The following is a 23681-nucleotide window of genomic DNA, read 5'->3' as shown; positions in this document are numbered from 1 at the left end:
TTTTTTTTTTTGGTAATTTCAGTAACAAACAATAATTTGTTGATTTTAGGTTCTGTTTTGATCTGTTTTAGGACACTCATCGTACTAATCTAGAATTGGTTTAAAATATTTGAGTTTTAAGCATTATATAAATGATTAACATGTAGAATGGTGAATGTCACTTTGTGCAGGATTACTTAATTTTGTATTCAAAGTGTATAGAGCAGAGATGTTTAAATTTCAAGGTTTTTAAAAAGTCACTGTTCATATCCTCTGTTAATGAAAAGTTCTATATATTTTTTCATCTTATAAATTGACTAGGCATGCCTAGTTTTCCAAACACAGATCTTTTTTTTTCTTCTGCTAGGAGCCAGTCCAATTGTATACATAGTTACCAGATTTGCTTTATCACCAATTTCCGTCCATACGTTCTGATTTTTTTATCCCCCACAGAATGACTTCACCCCGTTTCATTGAATTTGTCTGCAAACATGATGAAGTTTTAAAATGCTTTGTTAATAGGTAAGGCTTTCTTGGATTCATAGATCGCTCTTGTAGGCTTTTCTTTCTTTGCTTACGTGTTTATCTCAACAGAAATAATGTTTTTTTCTGTTACAATTCAAAAAATGCTCAATGATAAGTAAAAATATAGTAGGTGTAGATTAATATTTTTTTGTTTCAGTATCTGTATATCTGAATTTGCATTTCACTTATTCATCCTTCCTGTCCATTTAAACAAAATATATTTTTCTTTTAGAAATCCCAAAATTATATTTGACCACTTTCACTTCCTCCTTGAATGTCCTGAGTTGATGTCAAGATTCATGCATATCATAAAAGCACAGGTAGAGATTTCTCTTAATCTTGTTTTTAGTCTGTCTAATGAAAATTAGTTTTTTAATTTGAATACTTTTTAGTGAAATAATTATTATACTTGAGACCTCTTGCTAGAAGAGGAGTGACATTACCTTATTCTTTACTTCAGTATGTGGAATTACATTAATATGTTACATTAGTATGAGGGGCATTTTTTTATCTTCAAGAAGTGTGTACTGAGTGTCCAGTGTGTGCAAAAGCTTGTGCAAAGACAACAGAACACATTGCCACATTTCCTGAAATGAGTTTTATGGAGCATTAGTCCTATAAGGCTGATGGTCCTTGAGGAAAGGATTTTATCCCTAAATACGTTTGGAAAATACAATATGCCCTGTTGGAGATTTGTAAAGCGTATCAGCAGCTTGTTAAAAGGCTTTGAGAAACCCTTTGGTAAAAATAGTGATTTAACTTTCTTAATCCTCCAAATTTATTTGACCTGAGATCCTTTCCCCCACCAGGGTTCATTCCACATATCTCATGTTTCGTGAAACATGCTAGGGAAAAGTTTTTTTGCTACTTACTAGCTATGTAATTTTGGGCACATTTCCAACATCCTTGAGCCTTGGTTTCTTCATCTATAAAATAGAGATAATGACACCAACCTCAAAAACTATTGTGAAGAATAAATTTTAAATAATAACTGGTATATATGTTCAATAAATGGCAGTTATTTGGAGATAGAAAGCATATGTCCTTTCTCCACAAAGATCTTAATTCAGTCTAGCAGGTAAGATAATAAATGTACCTATAAAAGAATAATTACATCATTATCTGACTGCCTAGGACTTTAAGGGAGGAAGACTTTGCTTCTGCCTGCTATAGTCAAGGAAACTTTTAAAAAGAGGAGGTGGATTTTATGCTGGACCTTGAAAAACATTGCAAAATTTTGCTTGGAGTGAATTGGGTAGATGAACATTCTAGCCAAGATATGGTCCAGGGCTTGTAGATGAAGAAGTGTATAAAATTACAGTGGTTGAAGCAGAAATGTTGTGTAGGTGAGGAGTGAGGTGTAATTCTGGAAAGGTAGTTTGGGGTCATGCTGTGTTAAGCCTTGATTGCCAGATTGAAGAATCTTCTTTGTTTTCTAGGCTGTCAGCAGCCCCTGATAACTTTTCATTCAGGAGAATGATATGATCCTGGCAAAATTTTAAAAAATAATTTGTCAGAAGTGTAGGACAGACTGGAAGCTGTGGTTTGGTTAGTAATCATAAGGTAGATATTATAGGTGTTTTTAAATCTTTTTAGGGACACTGACCCTTTCAGAAATTAAAGCTAAGAACTAATTCTTATAAAATTATACACCTGTATATAAGTATCCTTTTGACATGTGTTAAAAATGATATTGTGAAAGAGAAGATAGTAATAATAACATTTCTTGAATGCTGACTTTAGGTCAGTTACCATATTATTTGCTTTACTTGGGTTATTTTCATAGCAATCATGCGAAATGGGTACTCTTGAACTGAAGAGATTATGTAGCTTGTTTAAGTCATTCAGCTACCAAGTGGGAGAACCAGGATTTAAGGGTCTGTCTGGTTTTTAAATTCATTTTCTTAATCTAAACTATGTGACTCCATTCTAGGGCAAATGAAATTATAGGTGTAAGAAGCTTTTAGTTTTTGAAAGAGGTAGTTTGCTATTCTTAATATTATCTCTGCTTTTATTATCTTTTATTATCTCTGCATTTATTTTCCTCTTCCCTTCCTGAACAATTTAGTCAAAAGCATCTGCATTAAGAGGTCCACTGTTTTTACCTATAGAGGAAGTTTTGTTGCCTGGCCAGAGTGAGGAAGGTGTTCACATGCATAATGACCTAATGTGTGGTTTTGGAGCATGGGTGTGGTAAGGAGGTTGTCTGTGTAGAAGAGGGGCTCAGCATGGAGTATGTGAGTTGGAAGAGCATATGGAGGATGTCCAGCATGGAGGGCGGTGACAGTTGCTAAGAGTAGACTGACAGAGCCCGGGTAGGGTGGAGGGCATCGGTGTAGTAAAGTATGCATGTCCGTGACAGGAGATTGGTTATACAGAGGGTGGGTCAGTTCATCAAATAAGTAAGTATACTTCATATGGGAGCCTGGTTTCTCAGTGTTGGAGGGAGGAGTTACAAAATGGAGAACAGAATGAACCATACGCTGTTGGATTAGAATTGGACATATCAATGTGAACTTACAGTTTTCAGTGTAGATTGATAGCTATAGCAAACCTGGCACCCAGTTTTTGGCTTCTGAACACCGTTCTCAGTTAACTAGTGCTCTTTGGAGAAATGGCTTATTTCACGGCTGAGTCAGGGAACGTACAAGATGAGCCTGGAACCTCTTACAATGCAAGAAAGTTTCTCGAAGAGTGATAGGATTATGTCAGAATGACACAGAACCAACTTGAATGGACTCCACTGGCCAAAGCTAAATGATGTGAACATCTGAATAAATAATGATGGCAAAATATTACAAATAAAATTGGAACCCGTAAGTCTATATTGAAAAAGTTAATGAATAAATGGAAAGTTTGATGAAGCAGGGAGTATGTTTACAGTCTCAAAGTATCTACTGAAAGAATAGTTAAAAATTACAGAGATTAAAAACTACAGTGGAAAAACTTGGCAGTGATCAAAACAGACATATCAGTGTGCCAGCTGATAGGATGCACTGAGACTGGCACCACTTTTATATTCCTGCCAAAGATGTACACCCTGAATTTAATCTTGAGAACGTCAGACTAACTCTAGAGGAGGGACATTCTCCAAAATAACTGACCTGCAGTTTTTATAAATTTTTTTTAATGTTTTTATTTATTTTTGAGACAGGAGAGACAGAGCATGAGCAGGGGAGGAGCAGAGAGAGAGGGACACACAGAATCTGAAGCAGGCTTCAGACTCTGAGCTGTTAGCACAGAGCCCGATGTGGGGCTGGAACTAAAGGACTGTGAGATCATGACCTGAGCCGAAGTCGGATGCCCAACTGACTGAGCCACCCAGGCACCCCACGACCTGCAGTTTTTAAAACTATCAATCAAGGTCATGAAAATTACGAACACACTGAAGAACTGTACTTGAGTGAAAGAGACATGACAGCTAAATGCAATTCATCAGTCATGATGCTATAAAGGATATTATTAGGAAATTGGTAAAACTTGAAATGGGGTCTAAGGATTAGCTATAGTAATGTACCAGGGTTAATTTCTTGATTTTGATGGTTGTTACCTGGTTATGTAGGAAGATTCTCTTGTTTGTAGGAAATACAACACTGAAGTATTTAAGGGTGACTGGATTTCATGGTGGCAGCTTACTCTCATATAAGGGAAAAAAAAATACTTGTACTCTACTGTACTTAGAAATTTTCTGTAACTTGGAGGCAGAAAACAAGAAGGGTAAAAAAAAAAAAAAAAAAACAAGACAATTACCTGGGGTAAGGGGTTGAATTCTTATTCTATTGGTGGCTAAAGGAAGAGATGTTTTGTATGGCTGTACAAATGCTATTAAGAGGAGCCTGTAATCAGTCTTGTGAATTATTTTATGGAAGTGCAGGTACTCAGAAAGTTTATATACAAAAACGTGCCCTTCAGCTTTGTAGTTGTATATAAATGTGTTTTGATCTTCCAGATATCTTATTAGCTTTTGAAGATAACATTTTGTACGTTTTAATGTTCCATTTGAATTACTTTAAAAAATGCCATTTGCTTTTATTTCTTGGTTCATATTTTATAGATAATATCTTACAATAGGGGAATACATTTTCTGTCATGTTAAATAATTTTAACATTATTCCAAATGATAATAAGAACAATATGTATTTATTGAGCATTCTGAGTCTTGAGTATTTCCCCAAGTTACTTAACTAACCTTTTATTGCTTCACTTTTCTCTTCTGTGAAATGGGGATAAGAGTCCCTTTTTCTCTTAGTGTTGTGAGAATTACATGTGAAAGTGCATGTGAAGTACTTAAAACAGTACCTGTTCACATCCATAGGTGCTTTAATAATTGTTAGCTAATTAATGATTATAGTTATGATTCTTAGGATCTCTATTTGCATTATTTCATTTAATCCTCTTAGTTAGCCCTTGAAATATTTTCCCTATTTTACAGGTGGGAAAGCAAGTTCTGAGAGGTTTACTAATTTCCCTAAGGTCATAAACTTAGTAGTGACAGAGCCAGTATTCTAAACCATGTGTATCAAACTTCAAAGCCCCTACATAAATACATTACTTCTGTGTAATGTTTTTTTTTTTCTTACCAGAGTTTAGAAATAATCAGCATTAAAACTGAAAGCACTTTATATTCTAGTTTATTAAAATTTATATGCCCAGAAGTTTTATAACAACAGCAATGCTTTATTCAGAATGGAAAGACTATTAGAAGTATGAACAAGATTATACATTTAACTTTATTATTTTTAATACATATATCTTTTTCTGTTATTTCATTTTTTGTTTCAAGTTTTTATTTAAATTCCAGTTAACATATAGTGTAATATTGGTTTCAGGAGTAGAATTTAGTGATCCATCCTTACATATAACACCCAGTGCTCATCTCAAGTGCATTTCTTATTACCCATCACCCATCTAGCTCAATCCCTGCTCATCTACCCTCTGTCAATCTCAGTTTGTTCTCTATAATTAAGAGTCTCTTATGGTTAGCTTCCCTCTTTTTTTTTTCCCGTTTCCCCTATGTTTATCTGTTTTGTTTCTTAAATGCACAGATGAGTGAAATCATGTGGTATTTGTCTTTCTCTGATGGACTTGTTTCACTTAACATAATACCCTCTAACTCCATCCACGTCGTTGCAAAGGGTAAGATTTCATTCTTTTTGATCATCAAGTAATATTCCATTGTGTATATATACCACATCTTCTTTATCCATTCATCTGTCGATGGACATTTGGCCTCTTTCCATAATTTAGCTATTGTTGATAGTGCTGCTGTAAATATCAGGGTGCATGTGTCCCTTCAAATCAGTATTTTTGTATCCTTTGGGTAAATACCTACTAGTGCAATTGCTAATTCATAGTGTAGCTCTAATTTTAGCATTTTGAGGAACCTCCATACTGTTTTCCAAAGTGGCTGCACCGGTTTGCATTCCCACCAGCAGTGTAAGAGGGTTCTACTTTCTCTGCATCCTCACCATCACCTGTTGTTTACTGTATTGTTAATTTTAGCCTTTCTGACTGGTGTGAGGGGGTATCTCATTGTAGTTTTGATTTGTATTTGTCTGATGATGACTGATGTTGAGCGTCTTCTCATGTGTCAGCCATCAGTTGTCTTTGGAAAAATGTCTATTCGTGGCTTCTGCCCATTCCTTTTTTTTTTGGAGGCTTCACACCTAGCACAGAGCCCAAAGTGAGGCTTGAACTCACGACCGTGAGTTTAAGAGTCGGACACAACTGACTGAGCCACACACGCACCCCTCTTCTGCCCGTTTCTTAACTGGATTATTTGGTTTTTGGGTGTCGAGTTTGATAAGCTCTTTATAGATTTTGGATACCAACCCTTTATCAGATATGTCATTTGCAAATATATTCTCCCATTCCGTCAGTTGCCTTTCACTTTTGCTGATTGTTTTCTTTGCTGAGCAGAGGCTTTTTATCTTCATGAAGTCCAAATAGTTCATTTTCACTTTTGTTTCCTTTGCCTCCAGTGATGTGTCTGGTACAAAGTTGCTTCAGCTGAGGTCAAAGAGGTCGCTGCCTGTGTTCTCTTCTAGGATTTTGATTGTTTCCTGTCTTACATTTAGGTCTTTCTTTCATTTTGAATTTATTTTTGTATATAGTGTAAGAAAGTGGTCCAGTTTCCTTCTTCTGCTTGTTGCTGTCCAGTTTTTGCAACACCAGTTGTTCAAGAGATGGTTGTTTTTCCATCGGATATCCTTTCCTGCTTTGTCAGTGATGAGTTAACCATATAGTTGTGGGTCCATAAATAAATCACACTTGACCATGGTGAATAATTCTTTTAATGTACTGTTGAATTCAATTTGCTAGTATGTTGAGAATTTTTGCATCCATGTTCATCAGGGATATTGGCCTGTAATTCTCCTTTTTAGTGGGGTCTTTGGTTTTGGAATCAAGGTAATCCTGGGCTTGTAGAATGAGTTTGGAATGAAGGTTTTCTTTCCATTTCTATTTTTTTGGAACAGTTTGGGAAGAATATGTATTAACTCCTTAAATTTTTGGTAGAGTTCCCCTGGGAAGCCATCTGGCCCTGGACTTTTGTTGGGAGAGTTTTGATTACTGATTCAATTTCTTTGCTGATTATGGGTCTGTTCAAATTTTCTATTTCTTCCTGTTTCAGTTTTGGTAGCTCATATGTTTCTAGGAAATTATCTATTTCTTCCAGATTGCCCAATTGGTTGGCATATAATTTTTCATAATATTCTCTTACAATTGTTTGTATTTCTGTGGTGTTGATTTTGATCTCTCCTCTTTCATTTGTGATTTATCTATTTGAGTCCTTTCTCTTTTCTTTTTTATAAGTCTGTCTAGGGCATTATTAATTTTATTAATTCTTTCAAAGAACCAGCTCATAGTTTAATCCATCTGTTCTGTGTTTTGTTGTCGTTGTTGTTATTTTTATATCAGTTATTTCTGCTCTAATCTTTATTATTTTCCTTCTCCTGCTGGCTTTAATCTTTATTTGCTGTTCCTTTTCTAAGGTTAGGTTGTGTATTTGAGACTTTTACTTACTTCTTGAGGTAGACCTGTATTGCTGTATACTTCCCTCTTATACCACTTTTGCTGCATTCCAAAGGTTTTGGAGTGTTGTGTTTTCATTTTCATTTGCTTCCACATATTTTTAAATCTTTATCTTTAATTTCCTGGTTGACCCTTTCATTCTTTAGTAGGATGTTCTTTAACTTAACGTCCATGTATTTATGTATTATGGTCTTTCCAAGTTTTTTCTTGTGATTGACTTCAAGTTTCCTAGTGTTGTGGTCTGAAAATATGCATGGTATGATCTCGATCTTTTTGTACTTGTTGAAGCTTGATTTGCCACTCAGTATGTGGTCTGTTCTGGAGAATTTTCCATGTGCACTCAAAAAGAATGTGTATTTTGTTGCTTTAGGATGAAATGTTCTGAATATATATGTTAAACCCATCTAGTCCAGCGTGTCATTCAAAGCCATTGTTTTCTTGTTGATTTTCTGTTTGTATGATCTGTTCATTGTTGTAAGTGGGGTATTAAAGTCCCCTTCTATTATTGTATTGTTATCATGAGTTTCTTTATGTTTGTTATTGATTTGTGTATTTGGGTTCTCTCAAGTTGGAGGCATAAATACTTAGAATTGGTAGATGTTCTTATTGGTTAGACCCCTTAATTATGACACAGTGTCCTTCTTCATCTCCTGTTACAGTCCTTAGTTTAAAATGTAGTTGGTCTGATATAAGTATGGCTACTGTGGCTTTCTTTTGACATCTATTAGCATGGTAAATGGTTCTCCATTCCCTCACTTTAAATCTGCAGGTGTCTTTAGATCTAAAATGAGTCTTTTGTAGGCAACATGTAGATAGGTCTTGTTTTTTTTGTTTGTTTGTTTGTTTGTCTTATTTTTTAATCCATTCTGATACCCTGTGTCTTTTGATTGGAGCATTTATTCTCTTTATATTCAGCGTTATTACTGATAGATACAAATTTAGTGCCATTGTATTACCTATAAAGTCAGTGGTTCTGGAGATTTTTCTCTGTTACTTTCTAGTCTTTGTTGCTTTTGGTCTTTCCTAGTCAAAGGGTCCCCTTTAATATTCTTGTAGGGCTTGTTTAGTGGTCATGAACTCCTTTAGTTTGCTTGTCTGGCAAGTTCTTTAAGTCTCCTTCTATTCTAAATGACAGCCTTGATGGATAAAGTATTCTTGGCTGCATGTTTCCCAATCAGCACATTGAATATATCATGCCACTCCCTTCTAACCTGTCAAGTTTATGTGGAGAGATCTGTTGCTAACTTTGTCTTTCCTTGTCGGTTAGGGATTTCCTTTCCCTTGCAGCTTTCAGAATTCTTTCCTTATCTCTGTGTTTTGCAAATTTTACTAGGATATATCTTGGTGTTGGCCTGCTTTTGTTGATTTTAATGGGTGTTCTCTGTGCCTCCTGGATTTGGGTATCTATTTCCTTCCCCAGTTGAGGGAAGCTTTCAGCCATAATTGCCTAAATGAAACTCTGCTCCTTTTCCCCTCTCTTCTTCTGAGAGTCCTATGATGTGAATGTTATTATGCTTTATGGAGTTGCTGTGTACCCTAAGTTTATATTCGTGATCCAATATTTTTCTCTCCCTCGTCTTTTCAGCTTCAGTATTTTCTACAATTTTATCTTCTATATCATGTGTTCCTATACTTCTTCCATTCTGTGGTCATTATAGTCTGTTAGTTTTGCATCTCAGTTACAGCATTTTTAAATTTCAGCCTAACTAGTTTTTAGTTGTTTTTTAGCTCTGTGGTAAGGATCTCTTTGGTTTCTTCTTTGCTTTTCTTAAGCCCAGCTAGTATCCTTATGATTGTTGTTTTAAAATCTGGTTCCGGCATATTACTTACATCATTTTTGATTAGCTCCCTTTTTTTGTTCTTTTGGGATGAATTCCTTCCTCTTGGCTTTTTGTCTAAGTATTCTGTATATTAGGAAAACCTGTTATGTTTCCTGCTCCTGAGAGTAATGGCTATATTAAAAAGAGATCACATACTGTCCAGGGTCTGATGCTTCAGGAAGTATTTCTGGTATATGCTGTGTGCACTCTGCTGTTGTGTTTTGGCTCCTCTTTCCCTGAGGTCAGTCTTCTGCAGAATTTCTCCTTGCCTGCAGTGGGGGAGTATTTGGACCTTGTCCACTATACGGTGAGTTTTATCTAGATATGTTTTGATCTGTATTATAAAAGGGGCTAGATCCTGTTTCCCCTAGAGCTGAAGCTTTGCAGGACTCTATGGTCATTAGACTTGGTGGGTGTGGGAGGTTTGTGCTGGTCTTCTGGGGGAGGGTCCCACTGCTGATCTGACTCTCAGGCACACTTGCTTTAGTAAAAAAGCACCTGCAGGGTGCCTGTGTGGCTCAGTAAGTTGAGTGTTGACTCTTGATTTTGGCTTAGGTCATGGTCTCACAGTTTGTGGGATTGAGCCCCGCATCTGACGCTGTGCTGGCATCAGGGAGCCTGTTTGAGATTCTCTCTGTGTCCCTCCCCAACGTGTGAGCTCTGTCTCACGCTCTTTCTCTCTCAAAATAGATAAGTCAAACATTAAGAAAAGACACCTGCGGAGCGCAGGGGGCACAGAGCTTGGTGCAAGCAGCTGAAGCCTCCACTGTGGGCTCTGTGCTGTTCACTGGAATTTGACGGGCGGGGGTAAACATAGGGTCACCTGGCTCTCTCATCCCCCAGTGGGAGAGTTTGCACCTGCCGCTTTTCAGGAAACCCTCACAGAAGAGCAAACAGTCTCTCCTCGTTTGTCACAGGTTCCCTCAGATCCCTGCCTTCACTCTGTGTCCAAACCGTCTGCTCACCCGGCAGCCCTGTGCTCCTGTGTTTTATCTCAGGTGTGCCAACTGGATTTCAAAACTCCAAATTTTAGGGACCCAGCAAGGACCTTCTCTGATCCTCTGGGGCAGGGTCTTGCTACACTGTGTCTGGTGCTGTTTTGTCCCAGAAGGGCAGTTGCACAGGGACTTGGAGTTTATGGTCACGTGCAACAAAAAGCTAGCGTCCAGGTTAGTGGCCCACAGCAGGCGTCTCTGCTCCTGTGCCAATGAATGGGGTAGCTCAGTGTTGCCCACTGGCTCATTTGTCCCTGGAGAGGCAGTGCTTCCTCTTCAAAATGCACTCCAACAAGGGGAACTGGCTCTCCCAGTGCCACCCAGGGGATCCTCAGGCCACACTCTGCTCCCACAGTGAGGGCCTCTGCCCTACATTCCACAGAAGCACCTCTGTACCCTCCAGGCTCCATCCAGTGATAGTGGGGACTTCTAAAACTTCAGACTTTGAACTCTGCTGCTTGTAAAAACTTACGACTATCAGTTCCTCTTGTTTTCCCTGTCAGTGGTTTGGGACAAGTATCTTTTCTTTGCAGTGCCCTGCACAAGAGAGAGTGTGCTCTCTCTCTCTCTCTCTCTCTATTTCTCTCCTCTCTCCCTGATCAGGGCTCCTTCCTCTCTGCAGCATTAGGAATTGTTTTCTCCCCCAAATCACGTCTCCACACCTCCTACCTTCCATGATGTGACCTCTTTTTTCCCTCTAGTTGTGCAGTTTGTTCTCTCAGTCCTCAGATCTGTTTCCTTCATATTCAGAATGATTTGATATTTATCTAGGTGTGTTCAAGGAACGAGGCAAGCATAAGGTCCTCCTACTATTCTGTCATCTTTTTTTTTTTTAATTTTTTTAACGTTTATTTATTTTTGAGACAGAGAGAGACAGAGCATGAACAGGGGAGGGGCAGAGAGAGAGGGAGACACAGAATCTGAAACAGGCTCCAGGCTCTGAGCTGTCAGCACAGAGCCCGACGCGGGGCTCGAACTCACAGACCATGAGATCATGACCTGAGCCGAAGTCGGACGCTCAACCGACTGAGCCACCCAGGTGCCCCAACTATTCTGTCATCTTAACTCAACAACTTATTTTTTTTTTAAGTTTATTTATTTAAGTAATCTCTACACCCAACATGGGGCTTGAACTCATGACCCTCAGATCAAGAATCACATGATCTGACTGAGCCAGCCAGACGCCTTTATACATTTAACTTTTAAAAAGAATCTGCTCTTTCTTACTGAAAGATCAGACATTAAAAAGCAGAATTTGGGGCACCTGGGTGGCTCAGTCAGTTAAGTATCCAACTCTTGATTTCGGCTCAGGTCATGATCTCGCCGTTCGTGAGTTTGATCTCCACCCCCCTCCATCATTCTCTGCACTGATACCATGGAGCCTGCTTAGGATTCTCTCTCTTCTCTCTCTGCCCCTCCCCTGTGTGCTCACATGCTCTCTCGCTCTCTCTCAAAATAAAATAAACATTTTTTAAAAATAAAATAAAAGGCAGAAGTTAATCTTTCACCGGTTATCTTCACAACAGTATTTTTACTAAGAATTAATAAAAAGTGATATTTAAGCCTTTTGAGGATAAACTAATTCTTAGTTTAGCTCAGATGAAGAAATTTACTGGTGTCCTGTAAATTTCCTGTAAGATAACCTCTTTGTGGTCTTGTGTATTGATTATATTTATTTCTTGAAACTCTTGGCTTTGTGGTATTACACCACCCTGGTCCTCCTTTGACTTTTCTAGCTTTGTGTATCATTTGGCCAAGCAGATTCTCAGTCCTGACTTGTAATCATAAACTCCATTATAGGTGTTTTTTCCCTGTATCTTTAATCTCTTGAACAATAGACCTTACCTTGTGTCCATCTTCAGCTTTGTTCATGACTTTCTTTCTAGTGCTCTAGCTGTGGTACTTTCCAGTATTTATTTCCAAGCTCTTAGTAGTTACATCCCAAATAACCTGAAATTCAGAATATATAAAAACCTCATTCATTATCTCTTCACCTCTGCTTCCTAGGAGTTTAGAGGTAGATTGTGAGAGGAGGGTTTTCCCCCTCTAAGCTGTTTCTATCATTAAGTTCTATCTCTAGAGATTTTCTCTTACTTTTCATCTTTATTCAAAGAAGTCGTGTCTCATTTCCTTTTTGTTCCTCTTTCATCCCATGACCCACAGATTATCACCCAGTACTTAACATTTTAACTGTTGCCTAGACAGTCTCCTTTTATTCTGGTGCAACTCACATTTTAATAACCACATTTACCATGTTATTCCTCTGACCAAATACAGTAGCCCCTGTATCCTTCACTTGATTCTCAGGATCCATAATTATGTCATCAATGTACTTGCACAAACTTATTTCCTTCATAATGTGCAGGAATAGAACTCTGGTTATGCCAGCTACTTTCACTTCACCTTCCAGAAAGACACAGTTTCTCCTTCTGTGCCTTTCTCCTTGACTCCCTTATCCTGGTGTGCTCTCTTTTCTCCGTGCTTGAGTAAATCTTACCCAGCTTTATATTCCAGTCCAAACTGTGACCTCATGAAAGCTTTCTACTCTCCTCATCTTTGCAGTCTGTAAATTCTTAGTGCACTGTAGTCTTCACTTAATGGTTTAGAACTTGATATTATATGTGTATTGTTTGTTTTATGCTAGTCTTACCTCTTTTAACTGTATTAAATCATTTTTAACAATGAAATTGAGATTTTAAAGCTCATATGTTCCCCGCAGTGTTGGCACTTAGTAGGTATGCAATACTGCCTGATTAATCATAAAAATTATGCTTATCTGGCAAATGAATAAAAGGTAGAGATTTCTTTACTGTTCAAGAGATCTTATTTTTCAGTTTTTCGGGTGGAGGAAGGGAAGAAAAATGTAACAGTTCCTTTTTAGTTGCCTTATATATTCGGTTGTGTGTTAACTCTCAGCTTACCAATAACCAGTGTTGTGGCTGGACCAGCCTTTGTGGTTCTGAACCCTTCAACAGTAGCCATCAGGAGACTTTGAAAATGAAGGTTTGTTACTTACAGGACTTGAAAATTACTCAGCATACCTGAGGCCACGCGGTGAGGTCACTCGTAGAGAGAGAAAGAGCATAAGCACGCCTGAGCCTGGGGTTCTGCTTTTATTGGGGTTGATGTGGGGGTCTAGGGTTTTGAAGGCTCATTTTTTACTGGTGAATTTAAAACATTAGAGAAGGAATTTAAAGCACAGGAAGAGAAAAAACAAGTGGCCCAAATGGTTAGTTATTAAAATTAACCAAGATTTCTAAAACAAAGGAATCTCAGTGTGAGGAGATGGCCTGGCTCTGTATCTAGTTTTGTGGCTGTGTCCCATACCCCCACCCCCCTACCCCCATTCTCCCCCTTCAGAGAGTCCATCTTTGAAGTGGCTGCCACAGCAATCAAAGTTTAAGTCAGGCCCTTGCATTATGAAAAGGCAAACACCCCAAACAAGTGTCAGTATTTGTAGTCCACTCTGAGGCATCAGAGTCAATGGTGAGGACCTTAACTGCCTGGGTAGCAGATATAAGTCTTTTGTCGGGCATGTGTAAAACCCAGTACACATCTAAATAGCACATTGTAATAACAAAACTTAATAATTATACAGGCAGTAGTCTGATATCCAGTCTGTAGCCATTGTCCCAAATTTGAAAGGTCCAGCTATGAAAATAGACCAGTTAAATAGTTGTATCTCATTTCAGGAGGTGGTCTTGCAAGTGGATTCCCAAAGTTAGGCCTATATTTGCAAGAAATCAGGTATTTAATAAGAGGCATTTCTATGGAGTAAAGGAAAAATAAAGGCTAATGGTTGAAGCAAATTGTAAACCGAATCTGAATCTGGAGGGCAGGATTCCTAGATGTTAGGGTCAAAACAGCTTTGCAGTTTGAATTTTTGTGATGATGACATCAGGTGTTCAGGCAAACTTTTATTGCCCACACAGCAACAGACACGAAGATTGTATATGAGATTGTGATGATTTCTCTGAAGTGTATATCCAGTTATTCCATTCTAGCTCTCGTTGTTTTGGAGAAAGGCAATTTTAGTTCTCAATGATTCCAAGTCACAAGGGTGGGAGAAAAACTGGACATGTTAGTTTGGAGAGTTGTAGCCAAATACTGGAAGAAACTAGAAGAATTTATGATCCATTTCAATTTACAGGTAAAAAACAAAACCTCAAGGACAATTAAAAGCACTTAAATCTAATATCTGGAAAGGCATATTACTGAAACATAATTAGGTCTTTCTGCAGTCACCCCCATTTCTATCAGAGATCAGGAAAATAAGGCTCAAGTGTTTGTAAAATAAGTCCAGTCTCTTTAAACTTGGCCTGGTTATTTACAGAAGTGCAGCATGAATAGCTATTGACCATGATTGACCAGATAGACTCTTTTAATTCAGCTTTGCTGAATTTTTCATAAGGAGTCATACATTGAACTTGTAGATGCTTCTCAAGACTACGAAGCCAAGCCAAGGACTTGGATGTCAGACTTCATCTGTAATACAGATAGATTGGGGTGAATTCCTCATTTTTTGAGGCTCTCAACTATTCTGAGGTTCCTGGGCCTGCCAGGAAGTGACCTTCTTCACTTACCTGGTAAGGCTGCTGGGAACCCTGTATGTAAGGCGCCAGACTTTCCCTAGGGGCCTTACTGGTTCCATAAAGTCAACCTTAATTTTTTAAAACTATCTGGTCATATCTGAATCTATGTATGTCTCTCTCAACTATGACATTCCATTCAAAGCCTTGGTAATGTAACCATTGTTTCCAGTTGTGTCCTGGTACAAGGAGAACAGATTCTTAAGTGAACATATGCAAATAATTGTACTGCTGTGAAAGTATAGTCACTGAGAGTTTCCGAATTCTGGAGGGATCAGATGGAGGGAAAAAGTGATTGTTTCACCTTTGTTCACAAAGGTATATATTTTACCAAATTGCTCTAAGTCGTAGCTAGCTTAAGAGAAAACGTTTCCTTCAATCTGGAAAACAGAAGATTAAAGAACCAGCAATATTTCAAACAAAACTCATAAAAAAATTATAATTATTCTCTTCAGTTCATTCAGTCCTAGTGATTCTTGGTCGTGATCTTTTTTTTTAGCAGTTTTATGAATTTAGTTTTTCCTTAGAGTTCTGTCCGTTCTTACCTAGTTTAGTGGTACGATCTGAAAGTTATCAGAAACCTGGGCTTGTCAGATTCCTTTCCAGGAATCTCCTCGAAGATGAAGCATTTGTGCAAAAGCATCAGAGTGAAACAGTAACTTCTGTAAATGATAAAAGACTTAAGAATGCTTAAATTTAAAGCTCTGATGAGAGTTAATTATAACACCGCTGACAAGGAAATTTGGCTGTTTCCGTGCCACACGTTTTAAGATGATAACTGGAAATGATGACTGATAACATTTCATATCAGATTTTTAGGAATTTTATAGAATTTCTGGAACACTTACATTAATAGCATAGATCCATACAAGGATATCCATAAGGAGGGTTTAGTGTTATTTCTTATTTGATAATGCTTCTCTTATAATTTAACATATCAAATAAACCTAGTTAATTCATCATCTCTCTTTTTATAAGGAAAGTAAAGAGATCTTTTGAGATGTTCCAGGGGTTCCCTAGGAAATCCCAGAGTTATTTCCACGTTAAAAGGACTTGATGTAGAATTTGATTTGGGGAACGTTGTCAAAAATATCAAAAGGTTTTAGACACTTGAGTAAATAGGATCACAGATGATTATGAAACAATACTTAATTATCTACTTAAGTGACAAAAGATTGTATTTTTTAAATTAGTTTTTAAATGTTTTCATTTATTTTTGAAAGTGAGACAGAGCACGAGCAAGGGAGGGGCAGAGAGAGGGAGACACAGAATCTGAAGCAAGCATCAAGCTCTGAGCTGTCCGCACAGAGCCTGATGAGGGGCTTGAACCCATGAACCATGAGATCATGACCTGAGCTGAAGTAGGAAGCTTAACTGACTGAGCTACCCAGGTACTGCAGTGACAAAAGATTTTAAAGGCAAATATAGAAGGTTACATAGTTGTGAGCAAAATTCAGCTCCTTTAATATTGAAAAGACTGTTTGCTTAAGTAATCAAAGATCTGATTAAGACACATGACACAGGTTAATTATTCTGATAAAACACAAAATCTTTGCTTTCTAGCTAGATTACTTGAAAGATAAGGCAAAACCTTTCATAATCTATTATCAAGAGCTGACCAATACTCCCAAGAAAACTTTGTCCTTATAGCAGATGAAAGAAAATTATATAAGCACAGTATTGATTTTAAAGCTTACTATTTTAAAAACCACCATTTATAACAACAATTCAGTTTTAGCCAACTTGACCGCACAAGGTAAAATTCTTTTCTCTTTCTTCTCAACTTTCTATACCATTTTGTGCTTTATTTTCCTCTTTCCCATTCTGAAAAAACCAATTTTAAGGCAAATTGCTTTCTTTTTCCTTAGCAAAAATACATCTTCATACCTCATACCGTCTCTTAGCTGAAGATACATTCCTACTTTTCTTGCATGCAGAGATGTTTCCCTTATTATTTCTAGTAGCTGTAATTATATATATTATTTAGAATTCTTAGCCCTTAGAAACCTTAATTTCTCACAAAAAGTAAGAAGTAAAATTGTGAATTATTATATCAGCATTCTTTAGACTGGCAAATTTGTGACTATATTTCATAATTTCTATAAACATACATTTCCTCGTAGTACAGCTTTGCAGTGTGGTGGCACAAGACACATTTACTAACAGACCCAAATATCTTTAGTTCCTCTGTAATAAGAGGTCAAAAGTAGGTCAAATTAGGCTTGTTTTGCAATTAATATTTCAGTATTTTATCTTATTTGGAAATGATTTAGATAATCAGTGAATTCCTTTCATTTAATTTAGCAAAATTCTGAGGGTGGAAGTTAACAAAAATTTTAGAAACTACTTTTAAGTAGACATGTCATCACATAAATATTGCTGAAAAGTTCGCTTAGAAACTCTTATCTCATTTAACATTTATCTAAATCACTCGATCACAGCAATTATGTTTAGACTACCCATGAAAAACTTCTTTAGACAGTAGACAAAGGTAAACCACCATCCCAAGCTATTTTTCTTGCTGACAAATTTTATAAGATATAACATGAATTTATTTGACTAGTAAACCCAGGTAGAGTAAGTTTTTTATCTGAATTATACTTAACGTAATTAATTATATTAATATGATCTGCATTATATTTACTATGTATAATATACATGAACAGTATAATTTTATAATATAAATGAATTAGATATAATTTGCAATATACTGAATATCTATGTGTCTGAAGACATACTTTTTTTAATTAAACCAAATTTAAAGTAGCTTTTACTTACCAGAGATTATTCCAGATCATGTGAACTTGAAAATATTTGAGTTAGTTTCAGTATTTCTGAGTTTTAGGAATACTTATTTCCTAAGTGCTTATTTTTAAGCCAGTGAAATAGTTCTTTTACAAATTAATTTGGTGATCCTGTCTCTGGAGGTAGAGAGAAAAAAATCACATATACATAACATACCCATAGACATACATGAAAATGCAGACAGACATAGAGAGCTGTAGCTTCCATTTCAGCATTCTAGCCATGAATCAGGCACAGCAATATAAAACTCACTAGTTTATAAATAAGGGCTGAATCCAAATTGGCAGACAGAATAAGAAAAGGTTGCCTGCTCTAGTAGCGAAAGCTTTGTACTAATATTTGTAGAGACGACTTTCAAGATTTGTACTTATCCTTAACAAATAATCTTAAAGAGGCTGTGGACTAGAGTTTGGGCAAAAGAGCTTTTATAGCATTTTGTATTTTAAAGGGCCTGTTTTCCCCCTTTTTTTCCTGCGGTTTCAGGCGATTGTGGGCAGGGCTTTAGGTACCCCCTGGGTGTTTACATTTCAAAGACATGGCTGGATCTTAAATCTTCAAGGGACAGAGTAGAATGCAAGCTTTCCCCTAAGAGTTCTAGTGCCTTTTGGATGGTTTTGGCAGTCACAATAAAATGTAGTAGTGCTACCCTGTAATTAGGGGGAATGCCTTGCAAAAATAATTCTCTGGACTCCACATCAAATGGGGCCTCTTCAGGTTGGAAATGCAGAAGGGGTCATTTGGGTCATTGTGGTCATGGGAATGATGAACCCATTGGACCATGGGAATTTTGTGCAGCAGGAGATGGGCTTCCTCTGTGAACCTTAGCAGTAATCACGATGTGGAAGGACAGGTGCAGTGCCAGGCAATGTATGTCCAGGTGAGGAGAGGGAGGGCTCGGCTATGAGTATCAGTGGCTCTAGGGGCCTTTGCCTTCCCAGTTCCCTCTTCCTCCTCTAGGAGAGGGCTCGATAATCCTGTCAGCTCTTCCCTTGTTGGAAGAGACACCTCGTGAGGCATGCTTCTAGTGGAAAAGCTGTTCAGTGGAAAGCCGAGGGGGCTCAGGATCTATGGTATCTCAGAAGGAAGGACAGTATAGCCCAGATGGATCTCTGAGAAAGTTATGGATTTTAGGGTCTATAGATACTGGCCTGTTAGTGCATTTTGGCCACTGTGAGGCATTCAGAGCCTGTTCCAAACAAACAAGAAAATCCACAATGGCCAATTAGCTCTCTTCTCTCCTTCCTGCTGCATAAAATCTTTAAGCAAGGTTTGAGTTTCATTAAGGTATAGTTTTTGATCTTGGTTTCTACGTGTTTTTTCTCCTGTGACCTTAATCTTCCATGTTGTTACCAGAAAATTTTGGATGACATCACTGTCAGCCCTCTTCATAGGTGGTTGCTTTCTTTTCCAGGGTGTCCCAATAGACATCTCCAGGATTGGAGTCTGTCTTCAGTAGCGTGATATGCACAGGGTGTTTGGGAAAAGTCCCTAGGCCTCTGGAGCATAAACCAGAGTCTTGGCATGTTGGCGTGCATGACATTGAATAATACCCAGGAAGCATTCGTGGGTTTTGCAGTTATCACAGAGCTGGTGTACCTCCTCAGGGTTCTTAGGACGTGCTGGCACCAGATGTTCAGGATATTTATTTGTCATTAATTTTTAGCAATACCACACCAGGAATTGGACCCATGGTATCCCATTGGGTCAGGGGACAATAGCAATTTCAGTGAGTGAAGTGGTAACACAGAGACTGTAGGCCTCTGTTGTATTTTCCCTTTGTGGTGCCATTAGCTTCTAGTTGTAAGCCTATTTCACTCTTCTGGGTTAGGACATATAATTTGGGCACAACCCAGTTGACTCAGTGGTTGCAGGTGGAAACCTTCAGTCCTCCTCACCTAAGGGGAATAATTTCTTCCTATCTTTGGCTCGGAACCCTCCTTGGGCAGTGACAATAGCCTTGCAGTCTTACCTACCCTCCTTAGCTTTCCTTGGCCACTGAGGATCTTTATGCACATTAGTAATCAAATAAGATCTTTATAATTAGTAGTCTGATTGTCGCATTAGACCACATGGCCTTGATTATGCTGCTCTGGGGAAATTTTTGGATTATTATGGCAGCCATGACCTTTAGGTTGGATACTGCAGGCAACACACAACAGAGGCAATGTGTGAAAGCACATAGTAGTATGACCCCTAGCTAAAGGTGTCCCTTTCTTAGATGGTGAGTTTGGCAGTTAGTAGGCAAGTTGCAGGTAAAGGCATAACCCTTGGTTAGTTGCAAGGGCAATCATGTAGTCTTGCCGACTATGCCAGTTGTGTGTTGGTCTTGTCATTAACCAGTTTTGTGGCTAGAGAAGCCCTTGTGGTTCTTATTATGATTGCAAGATGCCGTTCAGCAATAACTATCAGGAAACTGAAAAAAAAATAAAGGTTTGTTACTTATAGGACCTGGATATTACACAGTATACATGGGAGTGGAGGTGGGGGAGTGGGAGAGTGTGTACACAAGTGTGAGCATGATAACATGCATGGACCTGTTGTTCTGCTTTTACTGGGGTTGAGGTAGGAGCCTAGGATTTCACAGGCTTCCTGTTGGTGAATTTACAACGTAAGAGTGGGAATTTAAAGCACGGGAAGAGAAAAAAACAACAAGTGGTCCAAATGGTCAGTTACAGAAATGAACCAAGATCTCTAAAATGGAGGAGCCTCCATGTGGGAAGGTGGCCTGACTCTTTATCTAGATGTGTGGCTGGCATTCTGTTTATTTGAAATAGCCATCTTTGAAGTGGTTGCCTTGGCAATCAAAGCTTAAGTCAGGCACTTACATTAAAGTAAGAAAAAATACCCCATTTATCAAGGTTTACACTACATACTCAAAGGATAGAAATAAGAATAAAGTTAGGCCTAAAGATTATTTTCATGGAAAATTAAATGTAACATGAAGTATAATCTTTCTGGATTTGGAAATTCATTCTTTTTTTAAAGTTTATTTATTTTTGTGTGAGAGAGAGAACGAGCAGGGGAGGGGCAGAGAGAGGGAGAGACAGAGGGAAAGAGAGAATCTCAAGCAGGCTGTGTGCCGAGCCCGATGTGGGGCTCAAACCCATGAACTGTGAGATAATGACCTGAGCTGAAACCAAGGGTCTTGGATGTTCAACTGACTGAGCCACCTAGGTGCCCCTGTAAATTCATCCTTAAAAGTGTTGTTGGGATTGAAAGATATTGAGAGTAAATTACATATCAGTTACATATCTGATATTAAGTTTTTAGATATAACCTAACTTATTAAGTCTTTTCTGTTAAAAAATATAATTAAAAAAAGTCCACTCTATGTAATCAAAGCATTTCAGCTAAGACCTGCCTTTTTGCGAATAATTTTTGAAATGTCAGAACATTATCTAGAACTGTTTATTATAAATAAAGGTCTAAGAATGATTATTTGTAGAAAGGGGATTTAGCAGGCTCATTAAGTAATCTGATAGATAACTGAAATAATGCTAACATATTTTACCGTTATTTGTTGGGGTAGCCATTTAAAGATCGCTGTGAATGGTTCTATGAACATTTGCATTCAGGACAACCAGATTCAGACATGGTGCACAGGCCAGTGAATGAAAATGATATCCTGCTGGTTCACAGAGGTATGTTTGACAAAGAAACTGATGTGTGTGAGGCACAAAATACTAGTTATTACACGTTTTAGTATGTAAAATTAATCAATGCTACATATTTAGATTCTATTTTTAGGAGTAGCTGTGAAGTTGTGTCAAAAGCAAATTGTGCAAAGCTAAAGCAAGGAATTGCTGTACGGTTCCATGGAGAAGAAGGCATGGTGGGTATAAAAATAAGTGCTGTTAAGGTCATTATATATAAAAGATTGAAATACACTTGAATAAAGTTTAGTATTTAATTGATAATGGAAGAAACTTGAAATTATTTTCGTTTGTTATTCAGAAAAAAATTTTTCCTCATATATTTCTGTTCATACTTAATTTTATTTTCTTGAACTCAGGGTCAAGGTGTTGTGCGTGAGTGGTTTGATATTCTGTCTAATGAGATAGTCAATCCTGATTATGCATTGTTTACCCAGTCAGCTGATGGTAAGTTGCACAGTCTACATCACTTTTTCTGTGGCTTGTCACATTTTCAAACTCCTTCAGTGCATTGTACCCTTTGATTCCCATAGTGATCCTGTGAGCTAGGTGGGGTATTCCCATTTCATAGAAAAGAAAGTTGAAATTCAGAGTTTCCATCTACATTAACACAGTTTGTGAGCGGTAGGATCATGAATAGAATCTGATTCAGTTTAGTATTCTTCCCTGTAAATAGTTGGTTCTTAAATATTTGTCTCAAGGGCTAGTGCTGGCCCCAACGAAGTTTTCATCAGTCCTTTGTAAAGTACAAGTAAACTTACTCAGTTTAAGGATTGTCCTTAGACTCATTTTTGAGTTAAAAATTTCCTTTTGTGAAACAGTGCTAGTAGATGGGCTTAAAAATAGCCTTATGTGGAAAAATTAAAATTTGCTATTGCTTATTTGAGTTTCCAAGTCTTAAAATTTTTGGATCATAAAAAGAAAGTCTAGAAATCATGGTATTAAATCTTAACTTATAATCTATTTATGTATAGTATCTTAGTTTTCAGTCCTTTTAAAAGATCAAAATCTGGTAACTGAAAACCTGTTATTATCTTATAAAACAGATAAACTGTTTGTTGAAATGATGCTTTGAATCTGCACAATTGTAACTTGATATTGTAGGCAAAGTGGAAATGGTTATTGCCTCATCTGTGGGAGGTATACCTGACAGTTCTCTAACTTAATAAAGACATATCCAAGTGAAGGTGGGATTCCAAGTTTTCAGTGCTTTACACAGTTGCTTTTATTTCCTGAAAGTCTTTTCTTTCCCGGTGTTTCAGTTCTTTTTATAAGCAGAGAGTATATCATTAATTACAGCTTCTGATTGCCTCTACCCAAACCAGCAGGCAAATCTCCATTGAGTAAGAAGGATGACTCTAAGAGAGGCGAGGGGGTGGGGGGCTGCAGTGATGCCAGGGAGCTGCAGGGATTCACCTGTGTGATGGGCTTCAGACTCACATGGTCTCTTGGAAGTTACTTAGGATTATGGGACTGTTTGCTTTAATTCTGTAACTACTGATTATTTACTCTGAGGTGAATTTGGTGTCTTTGTGATTTTGATGACAAGTTTGATGAGGTGCTGAGTTTAATTAGGCCTAACCTTTGAAGCAAGATTTAGAATTAGAACATTCTATTTTAGATTTATTTCTTTTCTTTATAGTCCCTTACTCTATGTCTGTTATTTTCATACCTGAAAAACAGATTTGGTGTGGAATCATAAGTCAAGATTCTTCCTCATATTACAAATATATTAGCAGAGCATATGTTGCTCTGCTAACAGAGACCATAAAGAAGGTGATTTGTCCTTTTTGTAAGCCATATAAATCTTCTCTTTAGGGTCACACTATTTATAAATTAAAATCTAGATGAAATGTTTCTTTATTCTTACGCTTAGTTGATATGGAGGGAATTACATTAAAATTTTGAATTAAAATTCCTAAATGTGGGAAATGTTTGGCTAGATCTCATGTCTAACAGTTTCTTTAAAACTTGCTTTCTCATTATATTAAGATGCTTACTATAGAGTTTGGCCTTTGGTGTTACACTGGACATGAATCCTGGCTCTGCACCTCTTTTTGCTATGATCTTGGGCCAGTAAATGTCACCTTTCTGGACCTCAGTTTCTCCATTTGAAAATGATGATAACCTATGTTTTGTAACGTGGTGAAAGAAATCAATTAGCTGATGTGTAAAAATGCTTAGCTCAGCACCTGGCACATAGAAAGCAGAAATAAATATTAGAAGCTATTATTCTGTGAGAATTATATTTTCTTGTTCTGTAGGATTTTTCTGAGTAATGAA

The 23681-nt window shown here is 37.5% G+C and overlaps 1 protein-coding gene across 7 annotated transcripts in view; it reads left to right on the top strand.

Annotated features, from left to right (window-relative positions):
- HACE1 (HECT domain and ankyrin repeat containing E3 ubiquitin protein ligase 1) overlaps nt 1-23681 on the top strand; it is a 121523-nt gene that overhangs the window by 63732 nt on the left and 34110 nt on the right. For 6 of the 7 annotated variants that reach the window (XM_023254202.2, XM_023254199.2, XM_019831029.2 and 3 more), the window contains 5 exons: nt 433-501; nt 737-824; nt 21275-21386; nt 21480-21577; nt 21758-21845. In XM_023254202.2, the coding sequence (XP_023109970.1) occupies nt 433-501; nt 737-824; nt 21275-21386; nt 21480-21577; nt 21758-21845 (455 nt within the window). The remainder of the gene's footprint in view (nt 1-432; nt 502-736; nt 825-21274; nt 21387-21479; nt 21578-21757; nt 21846-23681) is intronic. The other variant, XM_023254200.2, reaches the window with a different exon arrangement.

The sequence above is a fragment of the Felis catus genome, chromosome B2 (assembly GCF_018350175.1).
Source record: "Felis catus isolate Fca126 chromosome B2, F.catus_Fca126_mat1.0, whole genome shotgun sequence".
NCBI classification, from domain to species: domain Eukaryota; kingdom Metazoa; phylum Chordata; class Mammalia; order Carnivora; family Felidae; genus Felis; species Felis catus.
This window is presented reverse-complemented; position numbering and strand designations above follow the sequence as displayed.